The 24,612-nt window shown below is 41.3% G+C and overlaps 1 protein-coding gene across 7 annotated transcripts in view; it reads right to left on the bottom strand.

The window, feature by feature from the left end:
• SPTB (spectrin beta, erythrocytic) overlaps positions 1–24,612 on the bottom strand; it is a 138,792-nt gene that overhangs the window by 79,139 nt on the left and 35,041 nt on the right. For all 7 annotated transcript variants that reach the window (XM_081954310.1, XM_081954308.1, XM_081954312.1 and 4 more), the window contains 3 exons: positions 15,700–15,880; positions 8,497–8,648; positions 7,029–7,202 (listed from right to left, as the gene is read on the bottom strand). In XM_081954310.1, the coding sequence (XP_081810436.1) occupies positions 7,029–7,202; positions 8,497–8,648; positions 15,700–15,847 (474 nt within the window). In that variant the 5' untranslated portion in view covers positions 15,848–15,880. The remainder of the gene's footprint in view (positions 1–7,028; positions 7,203–8,496; positions 8,649–15,699; positions 15,881–24,612) is intronic.

The following is a 24,612-nucleotide window of genomic DNA, read 5'->3' as shown; positions in this document are numbered from 1 at the left end:
AATCTGGAAGAAATTCACTATAATTTGGTTGATAAAGGCCCAAATCTTTTAAATAATTATCATACTATAAAAGACAAAATTAACTATATGATAATTTAATTTATTTATTTTACAAATCCATTCAGCTATTTTAGAATTAAACTAATAATTTTGCCCTCAAAAAACCAGTTTCTCTTTCAACCACTGGAAAAGACAAATTTTGTAGGGATTATCTTAAAGCAACTACATCATATAAAAATAATCTGCAACATTGTTTAAACATGGAATTATCCCTTGTTTTCTTAATTTTTGTTTCGTTGTTTTATAAAGGATCTCAGTCTTTTAATTGGGTGTAAAGTATTACTGGTTCAAATACAGTATCAAGTGGGAGAATGGCCATGTTCCTCACCTTGTAGCCTTGAATAAAATTATTTTTGTATATAATTTATTTATTTATTTATTAATCCAATTTATAGGCCGCTCCCTCTCCACCAAGGGACTCGGGGCGGCGTACAATTCATTACACAACAAATAAATAACAAGGAGGAGATATACAAAAAACATTGTACAATACATAATAAATAAATAATCAATTAGTTAAGAACAACATAATGCAATTAAAAACAATTAAAATACCCAAAGTCAAACTTAATTTAAAATTTTATCCAGGGGGATTAGAAAATAGTCCAGGCCGGCTAGTTGGAACAGGTGGGTCTTGAGTTTCGTGCGGAAGGAGCGGAGATCGGTAGCTGTCCTAATGTCGGGGGGGGTCATTCCAGAGGGCTGGGCCCATCACAGAGAAGGCCCTACCCCTCGGCGCCGCCCTCTGGCATTGCTTAGTGGACGGCACCCGGAGAAGTCCCTCTCTGTGAGAGCGAATTGGTCGCAGGGATGTATGGGGCAGGATACGATCCCGCAAGTAACTATGTCCTGTGCCATGGAGCGCTTTAAAGATAGTGATCAACACCTTGAAACGCACCCAAAAGACTACAGGGAGCCAGTGCAGCTCGCGCAGGAGAAGTGTCTCATGGGAGTACCTCGTACTCCCCATCACTGCCCGCGCGGCCGCGTTCTGGACCAACTGCAGTCCTCGGGTGCATCTCAAGGGAAGCCCCATGTAAAGAGCATTACAGTAATCCAGACAAGACGTCACCAGCGCATGAGTGACTGTGCGAAGGGCATCCCGGTCCAATAGGGGGCGCAATTGGCGCACCAGGCGAACCTGGTGGAACGCCCCCCTTGCCACAAGGTCATCCATAGACAGCCGGGCATCTAGGAGGACGCTCGCCCCCAATGGCCAGCGATGGAGTCAGCTGGTTGAACCGAGAGGCCGGTAGCCACAGCCACTCCGTCTTGGAGGGGTTGAGTTTAAGTCTGTTGTCTCCCATCCAGACCCGTACGGCTTCCAAACACCGGGACATCACGTCAACGGCCTCGTTGGGGTGGTTCGGGGTGGAAATGTACAGCTGAGTATCATCAGCGTACAGATGGTATCCCACCCCAAAGCCACGGATGATCTCACCCAGCGGTTTCATATATGTGTTGAACAGGAGAGGCGAGAGGACCGACCCCTGTGGCACCCCACAAGTGAGTGGCCTCAGGGTCGACCTCTGCTCCCCTGCCAACACACATTGCGTCCGGTTGGAGAGGTAGGAGCAGAACCACCGTAAAACGGTGCCCCTTACCCCCAGCCCCTCCAGCCGGCGCAATAGGATACCATGGTCGATGGTATCGAAAGCCGCTGAGAGGTCTAACAGAACCAGGATAGAGGAACAGCCCCTATCCTTGGCTCTCCAGAGATCATCGACCAACGCGACCAAGGCCGTCTCCGTGCTGTGCCCGGGTCGGAAACTGGACTGGCGCGGGTCTAGATAGTCAGTTTCCTCCAGGTGGCGTGGGAACTGCGTGGCCACCACACTCTCTACAACCTTCGCTAAAAAGGGAAGGTTGGAGACCGGACGATAATTAGCTAGCTCAGTTGGGTCCAGCGAAGGCTTCTTGAGTAAGGGCCTCACAACCGCCTCTTTCAAGGTGGCTGGTAGGAACCCCTCACTCAACGAAGCGTTCACCATTCCCAAGAGCCAGCCTCGTGTGACCTCCCAGGATGCCAGTACAAGCCAGGAGGGACATGGGTCCAATAAACATGTGGTGGCTCGCAGTCGCCCACGCAACCTGTCCAAATCATCGGAGGCAACAGAGTCAAACTCCTCCCAAAATGGTCTCTCAAGACTGGCCTTGGACGTCTCCCCTGGATCACTGAAGGAGACCCATTTCCTCCGGATCTGAGTGATTTTATCCTGCAGATATTCCCCAAATTCCTCTGCCCTGCCCTGCCCTGCAAAGGGGCTTCCCGCGGCCTCTGTGATAGAAGAGAGCGGGTCACCCGAAACAGGGCGGCAGGGCGGTTGTCTGCGGATGCAATGAGAGCGGCACAATATCGACGTTTGGCCACCCTCAATGCCACAAGGTATGTCCTTAAGTAGGCTCTTACCTGTGTTCGGTCAGATTCGGAACGAGAGGATCTCCATCTGCTCTCTAGGCGTCTCTTATGGCGTTTCATCACCCTCAGCTCCTCGGTAAACCAAGGGGCCAGGGTGGTTCTTTGCCATAGGAGAGGCCGCAGAGGCGCAACCCAGTCTAGGGCCCCGGCGGCCGCACTATTCCATGCGGCCACCAGGTCCTCCGTCCGGGAGCGGGTCAGGTCAACAGGAAGTGGCCCAAGCTCCGTCTGGAACCTTTCTGGTTCTATCAGGCGCCTGGGGCGGAACCATCTAGGACATTCTGGTTCCGCCTCCCCGCGGTGGGGGGTAGTACCAGGGAAGTCAAGCCGGAGAAGTGAGTGATCTGACCATGACAGGGTGTGATGGCTAAGTCCCCTATTCCCAGATCACTCGCCCACTGGCCAGAGACAAAAACAAGATCCAGTGTGTGACCTCCCTCGTGCGTGGGGCCCTGAATTAATTGAGTCAGGTCCATGGCTGTCATGGAAGCCATGAACTCCCAAACCACCTTGGATGCTTCTCCCATCGACGGCAAGTTGAAATCCCCCATAACTAACAGTCTGGGGGTCTCCACTGCCATCTCTGCGATCAGCTCGAGGAGTTCGGGCAGGGCCGCTGATGTATAGCGAGGAGCCAAGTATACAATCAGCAGGCCCAACTGTCTCCCTGGGCCCCACCTCACACTCAGAGACTCACACCCGGATGTCTGTGGCACAGTGAGCTCTCTCGGTTCCAGACTCTCCTGTATGATCACCGCTACCCCACCACCCCTCCCCTGGGCCCGTGGCTGGTGGAATACACGGTAGCCTGTTGGGCACATTTCCACGAGGGGCAAGCCACCCTCGTGGCCCAACCAGGTCTCCGTTATTTCTGCGAGGTCAGGCTCCCCCTCAGAGATCAAGTCTTTTATGAGGGGGGCCTTATTAACAACAGACCTCGCATTACACAGCATCAGCCTCAGGCCCAGGCTCTGTCGATCCTGGCCACCTAGTATGCGGGGGTTGGTACAAATGACCGGGCGTGTCCAACGACCACGGTCTCCCAACCGACTGCAGGTATTATATCTGTCCTCGCACCTACCCCTCCCTACGACCGTTGGTATAACAAAGCCCTCTGTAGGAATGTTATTTCCCCCCCTCTCCCTCGCTCCGCTCACTCCCCTCCTGACCACACCTGTTCGCCTGGCACTAATCCCATTCCTGGTCGGTTTAACCCTCCCCTCCCCTTTGGAGCCCCCTAAAACTGTTAAAAAGCTTTTTATTAAAAATCCCCTGAGCTTCCGTTTCCTCCACCTCTCTGGGTTAACAAACCCGTCATTAAGGTGGGCCCTTGAAAGGGCAGAGGGCCATATCTGCGAGAGGGGGGACTCTCGCAGCCGCAGCAGATCTAACCTCGAATAAATATTATCTTGTTACACACAGGGCCGCATGTGTTTTCGGGTGCTGTGGTTGTTTTTCTGTAGTTGTTTCTTCTGATTTTTAAAGCCGGATTCCCTACAAAAGGGGGGTAGTTGACCATCCCTGATGGAAAGGATGGGGTGTTGGATTGCCAGCTGGTCTGTAGATGGGCTGAGATGTAATTCATGGTGGGCGGTAGAAGTGAGCCCAAAGTCAGGATGGTCTGGTTAGCAGCTCGGAGTAAGCAAGTGGAAGAGGCAAGGGGCAAGTTGTCAAAAAAGCAAAGCAAAACTAGACCCAAAGCCGTGTTCCGAGGTCCGTAGGACTGTCCCAATCTCCTCCACAATCTTCCTAGGATCTTCCGGCGCCGTTCTGCACCTCGGGCCTCATACTCCCTTTCGCGCGCGCGTCTCCGCTGGTCTGGCGATTATGGCGACTGAGGAGTTCGGCGCTCGGCGTCTCCAACCGCCTCCACCGCCGCTGCCTCCATGCCGTCGCCTTTGGGCCGCTCGGGTTATCAGGGTCGTCCCCACGCTGTTATTCCCCCGCTATTCCTCCATTTCGCTCCGTCCTCCGTCCCCCACCACCTCACACGAAGCCGTTCAAAAACCTCGGAAGATACCAGCTCCAAATGCTCCAAACGCCAAACAGCTCCGAGCGGTCCTCCCGGCTCCAGCTCCAGCTGGCCATTCTCCTACTCCCATCCGGCTATCCGACCGCCCCGGTGCGCCAACCTGGATCCAGGACGACGCCAGGGGTGGTCGCCAACAGACTCCCCCGACCCTCGAGGTGGAAACAGGGCCGGCAGCATCCCTACTCCTCAAAAAGCCCCCGCGGTCCTGCGGAGCTTAGAGGCAAGCCGCCATTCCCTCACGGAAGCTCCACAGCACTTATTCCATGCTATTTTAAAAAATATTATATATTGTAGGTTGCTTTTTAATTCTGTCTAGCAGTTCTGATGAAAACAAGTTTGTTCAGGAATTTACAATACTATGCCACTCTTTCTTTTGGAACATCTCAATAAATTCTCATATTAATTTACAATTAACAAATGCTACAGAAATATTGCAAATGTGACACAAATACGCCTGAAAGATTACTACATTGGTGTGGTGTGCCTATTTAAAAGAATGGACTCACTGGCCTGATACCAACAAGAAAGGAAGTCAGCCAGCAGTTATTTCACTTTCCAAATAGTTGTGGTTGCAATTCTGAAGAGTCAAACTCAACTCTTTTTGAGTTTCTTAAGCAATCCTTATGATTGCTCAGAAGGATTTTCTTCTGAGCAATCATAAGACTTACAGGCATACTCTTATTGAAAACTTTTCTTGCCTTTGCAACATTAAAAAGAAAGAAGAAAAAATTCTTGGGGCACAGGTAGAGCAGGAAAGTTTAATCCATCAATTTTTACTAACAAGCTGAGAGAAGCCATGGAACAGCTAACTTAACAAATGTCCAATAACAAATTCCCCCTCCCAACAAATGTCATCCGCCAGCAAGAAAAACCACTGGTGTTTTGAACACAGGTATAGCTGCATGTCAAGTTGTCTAATTTAACACATACAGGTATGGAAGAGCAGCGAGAAGCACTGAAAGCACCCTTCCTGCTTCACCTCATATGACTTGTCAACCAGCTTTAAACATGGGGAGGAGGGGCAGAGAGTAACAGAGAAAGGTGCCATCAATGACAGCAGCTCCAGATTAAAATAATGCTGGAATAGAATGGCACTGCCAGCAGCAAAATTAGCTATTCCCAGAAATAGAGTAATAGGCATAATGATGTAGCAATAGGAAAAACATCCTCTCTTAGCATAATAAAAATAATAAACAGCACAAGAAAATCCTTTTTAATAGGCAGAAACAGCAGAAAAAGTGATACATTTGCTGATGGCAGAAATTAGATCTTTTTCCTTATTTAAATATGGATCTCCAGTGCAACACTCAAGAAAATGCTACTCTTGTTTTTTTTAAAATATAAGTTTAGTTCTCTTTTAAAGACAATTAAAACCTGTGAATACAGGAAGCCCATGTAAGACATACTTAGGAAGTGCTTAGGAAAATGCTGGCCAAACTTTACTCAGGCAAACACCTCTGCAGAAACTAAGGGTGACCATGGAGGGCAGCACTCCACAACCACAGGGATAGAGATATGTTTGCAGCAACAAGAGTCAGTAGATCTAGCTGTATCTTCAATTACATTGTAAGTTAAATGTGCTAGATCCACACAAATTGTGAAAATGCTGCTTTGAAAGTAGTTAGAAGCAACTTTAGCTTTCTTAGCTCTGACCTGGGGGATAAGCGAAGTCAGTTACAAGGAAATGGATGTCTTCTGAAACCAGTTACTGGCACATGTTCATGTTATAACTAGCAGGCTTTGAAGATGAAACCTTAAATTGGCTAAAATGAGGAAAGCTGTTCCAAGAGACCATGTGCTGCTCTCTGGGGGGAAATAATTTCCCCCCTTTTTGCTACCATAGACTATCTTGGCTTTCCTTTTATGTTTGTCTTACTTTGAAAGCCACTGTCCATTCATATCACAATTAGTCAGATTAGTAAAAGAGATTTCCTTTCTTAAAGAAGTAGCACATATTTTTTTATGTCTACAAATGTTAGAACTGACTGGTTTTATCTGTTGCAAAAGGCCAATATGACTGGAGCTTTTATCAAACAATAATTGTGTACATACAGTATACATGTTTGTGTATAGGATCATACCTGAAATAATTTTGGTGATAGTTCCACCAAAACATTCTCTAGGATTTCAAAAATCCATAAAGAGGGTTTTCAGCAACAATGGGACTGCTGCTTTTATTTATTTTGACAAAAATAAATACTTTTATGCATTGAGAGCTTAGATTTCAGGAATATGTGTTTCCCTTGCCCTGCTTACAGCAGAATTTTCCATCCTAAGGTCATAAGAGCTGCTATTCTTTTTTTTTGGGGGGGGGGCTGCCTTCTTCAGTTGCATAAAAAAATCACAGGACTATATACTTTAACACATAATGAAACCCCAGCTTCATCAGTCTTTAACCTTAGTGAGACTGGGAAGAAGAGTAAACTCTCAACAGTAGACAAGCAAATGCATGTATCTGACAATTCCTTATTGTAGACTTGCCTCTAGTTTCCTACTAATGATTCTGGCAAGACTCACCTGGAAGCGCAGAATAATTGTCCAGATGAGGCCCAGCACTAAGCGATGGTTGCCATCAACAATATCATGAGACCCCATGTTTTCCAAATGCACACGCTGCTCCTTGAGGAATTGCAGGGCTTTGTCTACATTCTCCAAACAGTGGATTCGCATACGACCTTTAGTAGGCTTGGGCTGAGGAATTAAGTTAAGCAGTTTTATATTAGTACACTAAACATATCAATATGTTTAGCTACTCCCTATTCTAAACTCAGGGCAGAGCACACACCCAATCTACTCTCTTTTGAAGAAGAGGTTCTAACTCTTGCAATAATACCAGGAATTTTTCTATATTTTTCAATTTCATTGGACTTTATTCTTAGAACCAAAATAAAACACACGGTGCTCCTAGTTAAAATAAAACATGTTATATGTGAGAAGAAGAATAAAAAGAAAATGAGTAATGCAAATAAAGGTACCAAAAGAACACATTCACTAAGCCAAGTTTACAACATATAGTTGACTGAAAGAAACTCTTCTTAGGACCCTTTGGTTCTAAACATAACCTGTCTAGGTTTACTTATCTGAGTCTATTGGTCAAGATACAAATATTATGAACAATCCACTCAAAACCTATACTGTACTTATGGGACCTTAGAATGACTTTGGAGATACATGGCTTCCCATGCTGCCACATACTATGAAGACATTCATATTCTCCATACTGAAACAACAATTTTGTTACCTATTGGCATTTACCCTGCTGCTGAGAAGCTGATATGATATTGTTTTACATCTGTTGGCCTCAAAACAGCTTGAAGCACTGAGAACAAATATTCATTGATTTTACTGATAGAAGAGTGCAGAAATATGTACGGTACATACGATGCCCCAAAACTATTACCATCCTGGAGCCACAAAGATCCCTTGTCCTAGCCCATATAAAAGGGGAAATACATTTTTTTTGTTTTTCTCTCTCCTACCTAATTTTTTTTGTTTTTGAAATGAGGTGGTTGCTAATGAGAAGCTGCAAAGTTGCCAAGGTGTTGCATTTTAAATATTGCCTTGGAATGATGCCACAGTACCTGAAGGTTTAGGGAATGGCAATTTTGTTCAAGAACTGTAAAACAATGAAGGTCAAGGTTCCTATTCAATGGAAAAATCTCAAATCCATAGATCAGCAGTACCACCAAAAAAACAACAACACCCTAGCATTACTCTGATTGCAGTGGAGCCAGAAAACATCAATTGGAGTTTGAAACCCATAGATCAGGAGATGGTTTTGGAAAAAAAGCATTCTGTGGAAGTACCCTATGATATGCACATAGGAATCATATGATAGACAAACACACAAACAGACAGATTGGTGGATATCCCCAAATATTTGACTGTAATAATATTTCAAATAGCTTTATTTCCTTTTAGAATTAGAATGGCTATTGATTTGACTTATAGAGTCTAGAGAAGTGGGGAAATAAAATAACATTACCAATAATTCTCCAGAAAGCACCTCCAGCAATTTAATTAGCATTCGTCCATCTCTGAGGTCCATATAAAGATCTGAAATGCGACAGGTTACACGTGCCAGGTGAGAGTTCACCCATTTTGTAAAAGTTTTCTTTTGCACACCTTCCCGCTCATCTGAAATTAGAAAAATTCATATGAAAACAACAGAATTGTGTGAATTCAGCAAAATTCCTGCTTCAGTGTACTACCTAGTGGAAAAAACAGGAAAACGGTGGAAAATGTAGTGGAAAATAAATATATTAGCATTTTTTAAAATGCTAATCAACTTCTGGGATATCAGAGAAAGATTAGCCAAGTGGGCAGAATCAAAAAAGATATCAAAAGCCATAAAAGAATTTTGTTAAACTCTATACTTAATATTCCCACATTACTCCTTCTGGTGTTATAGAGAACACACAGAGAGTTGATGGAACGTGAACAGATGTGATGTTTACTGCCCTGTCATTGACCTCTATATGTACTTGTGTGTGTCTAATGAGCAATGAGACATGGCCAGAATAGGTGCTAATATTCCTCATGTATGCAGAGGCTGGGATGCAAAATAACTGAATTCTTTAATATAAAATTTATTAAAAGTTTTAAAGAAAAAAACCTAACAGAAACTATACAAATTATACAAACAATACAGAATAAAGAAAAGAAAGAAGAGAGGAAAAGAAAAACAGACAAAAGTGCAGCAAAAAGATAAAAATAGAAATAATTTTCTGACTTCCTTTGTAGCAAATATAATTATAATATTAGCTCTTACTCTATAATTACAAAAAACTTACTGTTTTCTATCATCTATTTTTTCTCATAATCAAAACCAGAAGTAATGTGCATTTTTTTCTGTTTGATGTAAAATGTCTACAAGAGGCTTTCACGCTGTCTTTTCTCTAATCAAGAAAATCAATTTAGCCACCTCTGCAAGTTAGAATATCTTCACCAACCATTCCACTATTGAGGGTAGCATTAAACTTTTGAGCATGCAATAATCTTGATGCAGTTGTCATATATAAAAATAGAGATCCATGGTTTTTTTCCCCTAGCTATAACCAACACCAAATACTCAGCTCAAATTGAAGACAGGAATGCCATCCCTTCAATGATGCTTTGGAAGATGAAGCGATGGTGTCAGCTGGTTCAGCCAGCTGACACCATCGCTGGCCATAGGGGGCGAACAACTGTCCCCTGTGGAGCGGGCGCGCAATTTGGGCGTCCTCCTTGATGCCCAGCTGTCACTGGAGGACCATGTGGCAGCCGTGGCAAGGGGGGCATTCCACCAGGTTCGCCTGGTGCGCCAATTGCGCCCCCTACTGGACCGGAGTGCCCTGCGCACGGTCACTCATGCGCTGGTGACGTCTCGCCTGGACTACTGCAATGCCCTCTACATGGGGCTTCCCTTGGGACGCATCCGGAGACTGCAGCTAGTTCAGAACGCAGCCGCGCGGGTTATCATGGGGAGTACACGTTACTCCCACGTAACACCGCTCCTGCGCGAGCTGCACTGGCTACCTGTGGCCTTTCGGGTGCGTTTCAAGGTATTGATCACTATCTTTAAAGCGCTCCATGGCATAGGACCTAGATATCTGCAGGATCGCATCCTACCACACACGTCCCTGCGACCTATTCGCTCACACAGGGAGGGACTCCTCCTGGTGCCGTCCGCTAGGCAGTGTCAGCAGTGTCAGCGGGCGACACCTAGGAGTAGGTCCTTCTCTGTGATGGGCCCAACCCTCTGGAATGACCTCCCCCCCGACATTCGAACCACCACCGACCTCCGTTCCTTCCGTCAAAAGTTGAAGACTCACCTATTTCAATCAGCTGGCCTGGCACTTTCTTAGTTTTACCTCCCGGGGATTTATTTTAATTGGGTTTGGGTTTTTAATTGGGGATGTTTTTAGGGTTTTAGAATATATTTATTTCTTGTACAGCCTATCTCCTCCATCCAAATGCATTTAATTGTTTTATGATTGTATTTTTATCTGCATTGACTGTACACCGCCCCGAGTCCCTTTTTGGGAGAGGGGGCGGTCTAGAAATCCAAGAAATAAATAATAATAATAATAATAAGATAACTTATTGGTTCAAAATACAGTTCTTCCTCAATTTTTCCTTGCCCTGGAAGCAAGCCATTGAGCATAAGCTGGTTTCATATGGGTTCTCTCCACTATTCTTAATATCATTAGGTTACAATAAAGCTAGGCAATTAATTATTCAATTATCATCTCCATAAGAGATATGGAGTTCCACAGGTTGTCCCGACATGATAGAATTTGAATAAATACGGGAGTATGGGAACCAGTAAGATATGTATTAATTTCACTTTCCCTAAACTGAGAATCACATTCTTTAAAACTAGATTCAGCTTTCTTCCATTTGTACTTCTGCAAGGCAGTAAAATCCTGGTAGCTCAGCATATCTGCCCATGTCGTAATGAGGACAACATGGCTTGTTTTTCATTATGTTGTTCCAAACATGCCAAAATATCTAGCACAGTTCTAACATTACCCTCTATCTTTTTAGATTAAAAACCTCCATTGATCTTCATGAATAAATTCTTGCAAAATTATTTTCAGACTTTCAGCGAAAATTGTTGTAGACAACATAATCATTATTCAATAGTGATATTAGTCTATGGTTTCTTGCTAAAGTGAAATCTCCCTCTTTGGATGTTCATGTAACATTAGTGTCTTTCCAAGTTTCTCACATCTTTTCTTTCTGTAAAATAGAGTTTATCAAGCTTTATAGAGGATATAAAAGTTCATACTCAAAACACTTATAATACAGACTTGATAAGCCATCTGGTCCAAGCATCTTCCCCAATCTATCTTTTTAATAGCTTTTGAAACTTCCATTACTGTTATAGGTCCATTCATAATTTATCTTAGTTGTTCTGTAATCCTTAGTGTATGTCATTTTCTGGTATATTCCTCTATTTTTTCCATTGTAATATGTCTTCTATACAAATTAGAATAATATTGATAAAATGTTTTATACAGCCTCGTTATCCGTTAATGCAACATTTCCCTCTTGTAATTTCAATATCATTTTCTTTTCTTCCTAATTTACAAGACAACCCTTTACCTGGTTTATTTGCAAATTCAAAATTTCTTTGTTTCACATAACTCAATTTCATTTCCATTTCTCTCACCATTAACATGGATAGCAGCTGCTGTGAAATCCTAATTTGTAGAAAAATATTTATATTCCCTCTTTAATTTTTCTCTTCTTTTGATCTCATCCAAAATATTTTGTGTTTTCTCTAGCCTCTTCCTCTTAAGTTCAACATTTTGTTATATTTAGTAACTTTTAATAATGGTTTCAATAGCATCCCAAACCATTCTCAAATCAATAGTCTTAATTTAAATTATTTTCTAAAAATTCTTTTAATTTCTTTTCATAATGTTCAATACTTTCTTTTTTCCCCTCCATACTGACATTGTATTTACTCTCCATCTAAAAGGACTAGATCTTTTTTTCCCTAAATCAGACTCATTTGATTTTGGCCTGAAAAAGCCTTTGGGAAATGTGGTGGAATCACCAGCTAAAGGAGTGGAGGGAGTAAAAGAGCACTCCAGAGTGGAGTTGTTCCATGGGAGGAAACAGCAAAGAACAGACAACTGAAGCCCATATCGGCTGGTTCCCAAGGGAATGCCGTCAATCGGACAAGATTCTTGCAAAAGAAGTGATCAACAATAAAGAAACTGCTTGGGCCTATTCACAAAATTGTTCTGGTTCCTTGCACCTAAGATTAACTTTACTAGACTGATTGCATTCCCTTAGGAATCAACAAATTAGGCTTCAATTCTCTGACCCCTGCCATTTCCTCCCACAGAGCAACTCCGTGTAGGCATGCCTTTTTTACTTCCCCTCCTCCTTTGCTGGTGATTTCCACCACAATAAAATTTCTACTTTGGAAATTTTAGTAGCCAAGTTTTTGAAATCCAAATCATATCTATTCCCGAAAAGAATCCATGTTTTTGTGAATAAAATAAGTACTGTACACTTCCATTTTTCTGTCTCCATATATCAACCAATCCTAAATTGTTCTTCAAATCAAAAAGGAGTTTTGGTCATTTACCTTGAGTAATTTTAATATTTTTTGTTGAATCCTATCCAGTTGGGGAGAGATCACCTATGCATTGGTTGTTTGTAAAAAGTCACTTCATTTGGGGAATAAACACCCAGCACCATAGTTTTAACCCCCTATAAATTAATTTCTATTTAGCTGAGGCTTAATATACATAACAACTCCTTTTCTCTTTTTGACATCTGCTGAAATAAATTCTTCACTCAAGGATTTATAGGCCAAACATTTTATATCTTTTTTCTGATGTGAGTCTCTTGTAGAGAAATAATGTTTACTTTAATTTTCAAATGATTTATTTTCTGTTTTGAGAAGCATTTCCTCCATGTATATTCCATGTTAAGCATTGTAATCCATACTCAGTCCAAAATCTTCTATATTTAAAGTAAGGAATGGAAGAAGGAAACATGCATAAAAGACAGAGAAACGAAGATGAACCTGTTAGCTCTCCCATCTGAAGAGAAGGCAGCTGTCAAAATAAAGTCATCTCGCATCTGTGAACCATCTTGCAATGTGCCAGTCTATCAAACACTCAAGCTTTATAAAATGCTCATGTCATGTTCAGAGTAAGTAAAAATAGCAACAATAGATGCAAAGAAGAGTTAGTAGTGATAAAGCACTGTTTGAAACTACTGTATTTTTCACACTATAAGATGCACTCTCCCCCCCAAAAAAAAGTAGGTAGAAATGTCTGTGCATGTTATAGAGCGAATATTGTGGCAGGGGGAGGAGGGTTGGTGCTGTGGTGGCATTCACTGCTGCCGTCTGTCACTGCTGCCGCTAGGGAACATTGGAGCCTTCGCTGCCAAGTAGCTGATCGGCGGTTGGATCGGCCTCCCGAAATACCACCAATCAGCTGTTCTAGGCGAATGGCAGTGGCAGCAAGCAGCAGCAGCGAGTGGTGATGTCAAGCGGCGATCCCCACCGCCTAGAACAGCTGATCAGTGGTATTCCTGGAGGCCGATCCAACTGCCAATCAGCTGCTCAGCAGCGAAAGCTCCAGCATTCCCCGCTGGCAGCAGCAGCTCAGCTCAGTTGACTGGTGGTGGATTCAACAGAGTGGATCCCTGATGAGCCATGTGCTGGGGCTGCAATAACGTGCTGAAGCTGACCAGGCTGTTTGCTATTTGCTGCAAGGACACTAGCCAGATGAATACCAGATGGATGCTGGGAGGCACATTTTTTTTTCTTGTTTTCCTCCTCTAATGCTAATGTGCATTTTATGGTCTGGTGCGTCTTATAGTGTGAAAAATACGGTATTTGAAAAGTGACAGATTTGTGACATAAAAAATTTATAGTATCCTCTTTGCTATGAACCAGGAGATACAGGAAATTCCAGTCTTTTACTCCATAACTATCTTCTGGGTTTGTCCCATGGTTATGGAAGGTCACATAGGCTCTGAAATACCAATCTGAGCCAGCAGTTTATGGCTATACCAAACAATATTTAAGAATCCAGGTTTTGTTAAGCATATTATGTAAATATAGCTTTGATTTAGAATATAGTTGCTAGATTTTAAAGTGAAGCTGGCCAATTTAAATCTACATATAAGTGTTTTATTGTCTGCATCGGCTTCCAGTTTAAATCCATTTTAAATCCTGTTTTTGACCTTTAACGGGCTAAGACTTGTTATTAGGATCACTTTAATAGGCTAAGACCTGAGATCAAGGATCACTTCCTCCATATGTATCTAATTAGGAATTTAGATCATTCTCAATTACTCTTCTCCATCTGTCTCCACTAAGTGAGGTAAGGCAGAGCAGATTTTAAAGTTTTACTTTCTAATTAATTGCTATTCTATTGTTTTATGATTATACTATTTTAATTATATTGTCACCAAAGCAATATAGGAAGTTAAGCTGTTGAGAATAATTTATTAAATCTTCGCAATCACTTCACAGAGGTAGAGCACCCAAGAATCCTAAATCTGAAATCACACTATCCATATTTCCCCCTTAAAGAGACACAAAGATACCTTGTTAGCTGTCTTTTAAGGTCCATTCCTCATGATACTTTGTCTCATCCTCTGCTAGTCACTGAATTTACCTAATTTTGCATTTAGCTCATCTGATTTATTAAAGTGGAGCTTCCCATCTGCTCTAGATACAAGCCTTACTACAGGGTTGACAAACTCCTGGCCCATGGGCCAGATGCTTCACACGCTGGCCATGCCCAGGTCCGGTTTAGCAAAGGGGTTAATAGGAAAGGGGAGACTGATAAATGTCTAGAACGAAGGATAAATGGACTTAGTACAGAATTGTAAATACAGGAGTTCTCGACTTACAATTGTTCATTTAGTGACCATTCAAAGTTACAGCAGAACTGAAAAATGCGACTTATGACCGTCTTTTACAGTTATGACCTTTGCAGCATTCCCATGGATGTGTGATCAAAATTCAGATGCTTGGCAACTGGTTCATATTTATGACTGTTGCTGTGCCCTAATGCCACGTGATCAACTTTTCTGAGCTTCTGACAAGCAAAATCAATAAGGAACCCAGATTCACTTAACATCCGTGTTACTAATTTAACAACTGTGGTGATTCACTTAATAACTGTGGCAAGAAAGGTCCTAAAATGGAGCAAAACTCACTTAAGAAATGTCTCACTTAGCAACAGAAATGTTGGGTTCAATTGTGGTTATAAGTCGAGGACTACCTGTACTCTGATGTTCTGCAATAAGGATTCAGTCACACACTCTTCCCCTCACCCCCATAAGACACTGAAGCTTCAAAATAGGTCCATGCAATATTACCCAGTAAACCATACTAAGAATAGATACCAAGGTTTTAAAAAAAACCTCTAATTTTTCTTGGCTATCTGGAAGGATGAAAAAAAGGGAAGGGTGTTCCAGTAGCTCTAACCTGCAACAGAAGGCAGGTGTATTTTGCTAGGCTTAGAAGCCACACATTGTATGACCTGATTCTATGACAATAGATTTCTCAGATTGCTGTTAGAGAAAAAAAGGAGAGGCAGCAAAAGGAAGGGAAGAAGAGGAGGAGAGGTTCACAGTTGCATGTATTCTTGCCTCAGAAAGAAAGTTTAGGATCAATTTATTAATAAATGCCCCAGTTTGTAAAATGCAGTACATTTACCTGCTAGAGCTTTGATCCGGGATCTCTCAAAGAGTCTGGCAGAACTGTTGTCATTGTCCAACTCATCATCAGAAGCTTCCCATCGAGCATTGATTCGATTATACTGCGGCTGAATCTCCAAGTGATCAAAATCAGTTGCTGATGTCATGTTCTGGGAGTTTTGCTGTTTCTCTAATTTCAGCTATCATCAAAGGGGATATAAACCAATGTTACTACTCCAATATAAAAATGCTCTATGTTTTTCACAGCCACTCTATGACACAACCCATGCAAATACTTTAAGTTAGCTTCAAAGTATGATTCTCTCTTACACATTGATGTATGCTAACTCTTGCCTAGAGAATTGCAGTAGCCTCCATTGGAATATTTGAATGCATCAGAATTAATGCGACCAACAGGTCTGGTTATGGAAAGATTATACTTATCATAGTATTACTTTTATTGTTATTTGAAACACTAGCTAACAGAAAGCTAAAAAATGTAAATTGTGTACAAAATGTACTGTATCCCAAAATGAAATAAACCGGTGGTAAAATGAGTCAAACCACACCCCCAATATTTTCCAACATGTTACTAAAGTGACTGCAGGTGTAAAGAAATCAAGATGCAAATAATAACTTTTTAAAAGGTAACAATAAAGTTACATTAAAAAAAAGTTAAAGGTTCAAACCATTTCTTTTTAATGTAAAGACATTATCTCTAAAAACCTTGAAGTTAAAATAAAAAAATAGCAACAAAAAGCTGCATGGTAAAATAAGTGCTGATTTTCCTCTGTTAGAGGGAGGATGGCACTTAGAAACAATAAAGTCAATTGTCTGATTCATTTTGGAATTTCACATACTGGCCAAGGCTTCAAGAGAAATAGTAACAGAAATTCCTAAAATATATTTGAGAAATCAAATTGGTTGAGCAGGCATCTAGGTCAAGTCAGTTAACCCTCTCAACTACTGCACAGGTTTATAACACACACACAAAGAAAAATATCTAAAAGATCACTTTCTGATCGGTGTAGGACAGCATGAGAGAGATCCTACATCCTCAAAACACCAGCCCTAAGCGATACAAAATACCAACTCTAGCATGTGCTTTGCTGTAGGCACAGGACCAAAAACAAACTGGGACAGATTCATGAGTATCATGCCATCTATGGAAGACTTCACCGACACATATCTGGACAACCTCTGCATAGGTGCTGAAATCTCCCAGAATAAGAATCCCTCAAAGAATCGGACTGCCATACTAAAAATCACCCTATATAATTCCACAAGGGAGACGGTTGTAGAGCAGACTAGACTGTCTACTAACACTAACACTACACTGTCCCAGCAGTCTAAATCCACCCACCTAATCCCAATATAAACAAACACTTGAAATGGACATATTTTCAGATGGAACTTATGATCGCCAAGATGGAATTCTTATGGACATGCCATGCCAGCTCTCCAGCTTCCCATCCCAGTCTGTTATATTATTTTCTCAACGTTTTCATGATGCATGCCAGGTCAGTACTTTAATCCAGGATTAAATTTTGCATCATGACTTTATTTGCAACGGAGAACAATAAAAAGAAGGACTTTCAGGTTAGAGCACTTATCTTCTTTGTCACTCTTGACTTATTGGTTTGAAAGGAGGGAGAGAAGTATGAAAAACTAGCCAGACACCTGCTCTTTGTTTCCTGCAAGGCCCAGGAAAGTGGGAAAACAATTGCAGCTTCTCACTGTTCTCCCACTAACAATTATCTTAATATTTACTCCCTCTATTCTTTATTTTTCCCTGGCACAGCTAATAAGACTATGCAGCAATAACAGCAGCAGATTAGAGCCCCAGTTTCTTTCCTTTATAAGATAATAGCATGGTTCTTTAGAGCCACTTTAAAACTTCAGAAAGAGGCATGTGGAATGACTGACACTTCAGTGATTTCTCCAGGAGCTGATGAAGCCTCCTGGAGACCCAGATGGACCAATGGATGAAAGATAGACAAATAGCTAGATGGTAAAGTGTTTCCCCGTTTTTCTCATATCATGTACCTGACAGGGCAATTATTCACAGTGGATACTATTATTAAATGGAACACATAAAGCACTTCATCAATCTCCAGTTTACAAAGTTGCATATGAGCTGATTTTTTCCGTCATAATCTACACAATACTTTCAGTAGGTGAATGTCTAACATTCACGCCCAAAATGTACCTAGTTTCCTCTTCCCAACACTTTCATACATTCTTTCATATATTCAAGCTTTTTCTACAATAAAGGCTTTAAAAAATAGCAGAGTAAAATAACACAGCTATTTGATAATGGTTTGATTCCCTTCAATATGTTTATTCTAGGTTAATTATAAATGCATTAGTCTTCAGTTGATGATGGTCATTGGGGCCAGAATTTCTGTTGCTAAATTATGAGGCCATAAAGTGCTATGGCAATCCTGTCACTCCCTGTTACCATCACTATGTGAGGATCATGGATCATTAAGAAAGTCCCAAGCATCTTCCAAGCAGGCTGACAGGTAGGTAAGTAGCTGCTGCCTGGCCAGGAGGATGTGCAGGTAACCAGTGAGGCACAAGTGCAACAGGACAAGGCTGTTACTGAGCAGGGGAAGGTGTGTGGGTGCCAGAAGATTACTATCACATGACTATAGGAGTCCTGGGATAGCCAAAACATCAAGGACTAGTCATTAATTACCAATTATTCAGCACCATTGTAACTTTGAATGGTCACTGAACAAGGGTTTGTTAAACAAGGATTAGCTGTATACTAAGATAAAGGAGACCACATAAATTATATCCTTTTCATCATTTTTGTCAAGATGACCCAATATCAGAAGACTCAATTCAGTTTATCTAACTCATGCAGAAATCAATATAATCTAAGCATAAGGAAAATAATGTTTTACTTCAGTAAGATTTGTTTGCTTCATGTTCTGTGGAATGCTTTCTTTTTCTTCTGAGACCCTTCTAGCTGATGCCTTTATAGCAAAACACATTTAATAGATTTGATCTTATAATGGGTGCCACAAAGGACAAAAATCATGTGTGTAATGATTACACCCTTGCCATGACTCACGTGTAATGCAAGTATATAATTGGAGTGTTTTCATAATATCATCATGAGTCATTGTTCTGATATCATCTCAGCTTGTTACAAATGCTACGAGAAATCGTCCCACTTGTAATTAAAGCTGAAAGTGCTAGTTTAAGAGTCTGCTTGTAAGGGATTAATATCTTATCCAATGCAGCAAGTGCTGATCTGGTCAATTATCATTAATGACAGGGCCAAGAAATTATAGGCTCCTTCTTGAGTACCCAGACAAGGTGTTTCTTGTAACGAAAGTAGGAGAAATTGATTATGTTTTTAATTAACTTTTGAAGTTTAATTTCCTTCAGGAAATTTTCCTTCCAAGCTGCAAAAGTCCACACAGCCACTAGATGGTAGGAAACATACGCAGTTTATTCAATTGCTGCTACCCAGTCCAGATCTAGTAGCCCTATTTTTTTCATTTTATCTATATATTAACCAAATGCATAAAAATAATGGGAATAGGTAAAGATGACAAACCCTTCGGTAATTTATTTATTTAAAAACACTGAGTAACTTTCTTCTTGTTGCTTATTATTCCGATCATGGCCAGCTTGTTCTCTTTGCTTTTTCCTCTTGTTCTGTACTACAACTATTTTCTTATGCCACATTTTATTCATCTAGTTTATAGGCAGTTATGAAAGTATGTGTGTACATATATGTGCATGTGCACAGACACAATTTTATATTAAAACATGAGATTTTCACTTGCCAATATTCACTTAGCACCCAGTGGTTTCTTTTGAACAACATTCTTAAGCTGCTAGTTTATGATAGGAATTGTTATTATGACTTGGAATAGATACAATAATAGGTAAGGATAAAGGTTTTCCCTGTCCAGTCGTATCCAACTCTAGGAAACAACGCTCATCTCCATTTCTTAGCCAAGAGAACCAGTGTTTCCTGAAGACATTTCTGTAGTCATGTGGCCAGCATGACTACACACCAAGGCACATGGAGCCTTCCCACCAAAGTGGTTCCTATTTATCATTTGCATGCTTTCAAACTGATAGGTTGGCCGGAACTGGGGCAGGGAGTTCACTCTGTCACACGGTGCTCAGGTCTGAAAGCCGGACTGTCAGCTTTTCAGCTTGCAAACTCAGTGTCTTTAGCCACAGAACCATCGTGGCCCTACAATTAAAAATATAAGTGGCTAATTTTGAGACATGTTGTAGTAAAAATCAAGAAAAATTCTATGCCAAATATAATCATTGTAACCTCACAAATTTTATTCGAGATGGTTGTTGCCTGATTTATAGAACATTGTGAGGTAAAAGGTTTTATAGCTCTGTTGTGGCATCTGTCCACTAGGACATTTTGAACTATTTCAAACTATCATTTCCTTCTACCATGATTTTTGATAGCATGTTAGGATGGATATCAATAGTTGTGTTTCTTTCTGTCATTTAGTCACCAGGCCAAACTTCTACCACCAGGTTAGCTAGATAACTGATTTCTCTACTCCTTAAGGTGACTTTCAGACATAGTATCCATGGATTTTATTACTGATATTTCATATACTAAGGCTTGAGATGCCTCTCTGGTGGTAGCTGACCTTTTTTTTTAAGGTGGTTCATTTCATTCCCTTTTACGGCCTCCTAAAAAACTCATCTATTTATTTGACAAGTTTTCCTGAACCACAGCTTATCAAAACATTTAATTTCTGACAGAGATACATAGTTCATGGCATATTTTTGGATGGCTGTATTTCAACTATTGGATGCTAAGCTCCACCTGTTCTCTGGTCATCATCCACAGTCGGATGTGGAAATGGAGACGATAAATGCCACCTTAGGGTAATATCCTTGTTGCTATGTAAACTACTAATACGACAACTGGCTGAGTTTGCTTATAATGACACCGTTCATGCCTCTACTCAGATGTCACCATTTCAGGCCACTTGCCTACCATCCGTGGCTCCTGCCAAATATTTTTTAGCTTTTCCTCATTCCACATACCCTCCAGTTCTCCAATAATTGCAAGAACTATCTCATACGAAGGTCTTCTACAAGATCTCCACCATTACCATTGTCTTATATGGATTTTGGAAACCACAACTAGTTTGCCATCAGACTTATCCCCTCCATTTGGCATCTAAGAAGTACAATGTCAAATTCATTACATTATTTCCAGTATTTCCACAGTTCAATACTGACACCTTTCATCTGCAGCTTCCAGCCATACTCAAAATGTACAGCTTTCCACAATTGCCTCCTGCTTCTGAACTGACCCCTGCAAAAGGAAGGAAATTTCTTCACTTCCATAGTGTTAGGAAAAGGTGGGAAGAAAATCTGGAAAGAAACTTCTCTGGTTTCCAAAAAAATAAATGAAAATTCTCCCCTTGAAATCTGGAGGGGTGTGTGTGTGTCTGTCAGCTCCTGCTTACAAAATGTAGAAATGGAAAAAACAGAGGTTCATCCTTCCAACGTCTAGTAGGTGAAATTAAGGAGATACTCCTGGTACAACCAAGTCCAAGAAAGGAGAGGAAGAAGAAAATGGAGAGCTGATGTGAGAGTTGAAGTTGGTAAAGCAAGAAGCAAATAAGGTCAAAGCAGGCAAAATCATTATGTAAACACAGTGAAAGATCCTTTCCCATTCCCAAATGTGAAAAGAGCAATGACAAGTCTATTATCACAAAAGGATATGTATTCTTGTATTCTATACTAAACACGGCTTCTTCTAATTTGTGTTTATTTAACCATGATAATTTTTGGTGTCAATTAATTATGGAGTATGGGAGATCAAGTATCTTAAGAGTCACAAGTCAAGCCATGCCTATATAATCTGGGAAAGCAAGGTTGCTTCCACTCTTACGTTCAGGTCTTACGTCCAGGTCTAAGGCCACATAGGAGTGTAGCTAGATAATTGGCTTATTAACCAACCTGTCTATTTTGTTTATTTTTCAGGTAAGGGGAAGAGGACTTGAAACCTTTGATTCTATAAAAATATTATTGCTGCTTCAAGTGTAATTATTATGACTTTTATTCAGAATCGTGTCAATCAATCTGATGTGATACTGCTTGATTCTTAAAAACCACTTGAAAAAAGCTAAGCACCTCCAACTAAGCTCATAGCACTGGAGTTGTAAATATGCAAATAGATGTGGAAGAAACAAGGGATATGGGTACTAATGTCATAAGGTTATTTTAACCCAGACACACAATATTGTTTCAAGCATTATAGCTTTGGAATAGAGCTGGTATTAGGGCTGGCCTTGGAAAGCAGCCTTGGACCAGAGGAGTATTTTGTAAACACAGACCAGGTGCAACTAATCATCCATCATGAGACTGGGAGGAAAAAAACAAACCCACAGGATTTAAACCTGGGGGAGTACAATTATAGTGAACCCATTCTTAACCTTTGCCATAACTAAGGTTGTTTGTGTTTGCAATAAAGTATCTTAGCTACTTAACCCAAGTCCCTGACTTCCTATGCCAATTACATGTATTAGAGAAATAATTATTTTAGTGTCCTGGGATACCTTATAATGGGAAAGGAAAGGAAATATTTCTTTTATTTCCCTAGATGATAAATTAAACAGTCGTTTACCTTCTCTATTACCTCCCATGTTACAAAACAGCCCAGAAATAATAAGTGATACATAAAGTTTGTCTAGAAAGGCATGACGTTTTTGCAACATTATCTCTATCGACCAGCAATTACATAGGCAGTTTTTCTGTAATGTTTAGTTCTGCCTTCCACTTCTCTCTGTTTTCTATATGTCTTAAACAATACAAATTTATTTCACCAAACGGCATAATTCTACTCAGAAATGTATTGCTGACCATATTATATCATCTTATTTTAATCATAGTAGATATCTTTATCATCCAACTGCACATATCTTTTCCTAATTATATTATTTTCCTTCCATCTCAATTCCTCCCCCCTCCTTCCCATATTTATTTCCTATATCTTTCTCCTCTTCTGTGTATTTAGTCTGTGCATGACGCTTTCTAGAAAGCATAGTCTGCTCTAAAGACCATGCCAAGCACTGTTCTAATAATACTACCCTAGCTCTAACATTCCTGTCATCCATGGATATTTTTGTGTATTGGAATTGCTTTACTGGTCACAGAGTTCCTGGTCACAGAGTTACCGCTGCTCTAAGCAGGAAGTGAGCTAGGATGGAATGTAGATAAAACAGGTACCTGTACTATCTCATCCAATTTCCTCAGTTATGTCTTAGTATCCGGTAGAAATTATTCTTAGGACATCAGTTACCCTGATGCCAAAGTAGGAACATTAGGTAAGGAAGGGGCTATATAAGCTTTTGGCAGATACCACAACCTGAAATGTTGGGCTACATAACATTCCTTGCAGCCCTGCAATGTATGATTGTGTTAGCTAGGATTACAGTAAAAGAACTCACATAAAGATCAATGAAGGAAGAGAGCACAAGTCATGCTCCATCACTCTTATACACTTAAACCGGAATAAATGGTTATTCTTAATTCTCTATTTGAATATAGAAATTAAACGATGTATCTTAAAGGGTTTCTGAATACAAACCTGCAATATACAATTGTTTTTCTGCTACAGCACAAGATAAGAAGCACAAATTGTCAGGCCTGCAGTTATATTCATTTTAGGATATTTGGCCTGCCACACACTCTATTATTTTCCTACGCTGTTTCATTAGTGTAATAATTGGGAGGGGGAATAGTAAGGAGTAGAATTGTAGAATGTGTTAGTTGTCATTCCTTTCTAGAAACCCAAGGTCATTCTTTGTTTCTGCACCTGACCGGAACTAGATGGGTGGAAATGCCTGCTTGGCAGAGGAAGATTGGACCATGTGATGAACTTGTGGGTGTGGGGGCAAGATATTGAACTTTGAACTGGGTGGTAACCCAGGAAGCTTTCAGATTCGGGATTCCACAGTTTGTGCCAAGATGTCTGTCTTATTAAATTGGAACACTAAGGATAGCTATGCCTTGGACTCTGATTTAATTCTGCATGATATTTGGAACACTGGCATTATCCCAAATCTCCTTTTAAAAGAAATTACCAGCAACCCCCCTGCACGGGGGCTGGTGAGGGGTGCTGATCTCCCAATGCTGACTGACCAGGTCAATGTAAAATATCAGCGAACAATTAAGAGAAAGCTTTTTGAGATAAGAACTGAGATGAGACGCTTCTCTACATCTCTCCCAAGCAGCAAAGGAATTTGTGGGAGAGGAAATTTTCAGATAAATAGCGTCTGGGAAGATGCAGCCGGAGGGGACTGGGAAAACTAATTCACTGCATGGCTGGAGAATGAAAGTCCCAGATCAACTTGAGCAGCTAAACGTGAGTGATGCTCCCCCTACTTCCCCAGCCAAGGCTCAGGAAAAAAAAACTGGAGTGGAGATTTTGACTCCTTCCAAACGGCAATAAATGAAACGACCCATTACCCTGCAACTGAGTTGAAGACAGATTCCCAGTTAAAATGGGGAATTCAAACCAACCAGCAGAAAGGATTTTGACTAACATCTCTCACTAGCCAGCCACCGAAAATTGGGCTGCAGCTTGTGAATCAAGCACCACCAAATTGGGCTTTCTTCCCAGGTTATGGATGGAATAGATGCCAGTGGGCACCTGCTTGGCCATCAACATGGGAAAATCCTCCAAGCCTGCAGAGGGGGCCTTGGCACATAACCCCCCCTGGCCAGCCGTCGTTGGTTGCACTGCAACCTGTGAATCAGGCAATCCCGGGATGGGTCTTAACCCCAGGTCATGGATGGAAGGGATGCCAGTGGGCACCTGCCCTCCCTCAGCAGATGGTACCACGGCAGATAACTGGGCAGTGGCCAACTCAGGGATTGACACACACCCCCAGAGTCCAGCCTCACCTGCAAT

This window comes from Natrix helvetica, assembly GCF_964273705.1.
Source record: "Natrix helvetica genome assembly, chromosome: 1".
Classification (NCBI taxonomy): domain Eukaryota; kingdom Metazoa; phylum Chordata; class Lepidosauria; order Squamata; family Natricidae; genus Natrix; species Natrix helvetica.
This window is presented reverse-complemented; position numbering and strand designations above follow the sequence as displayed.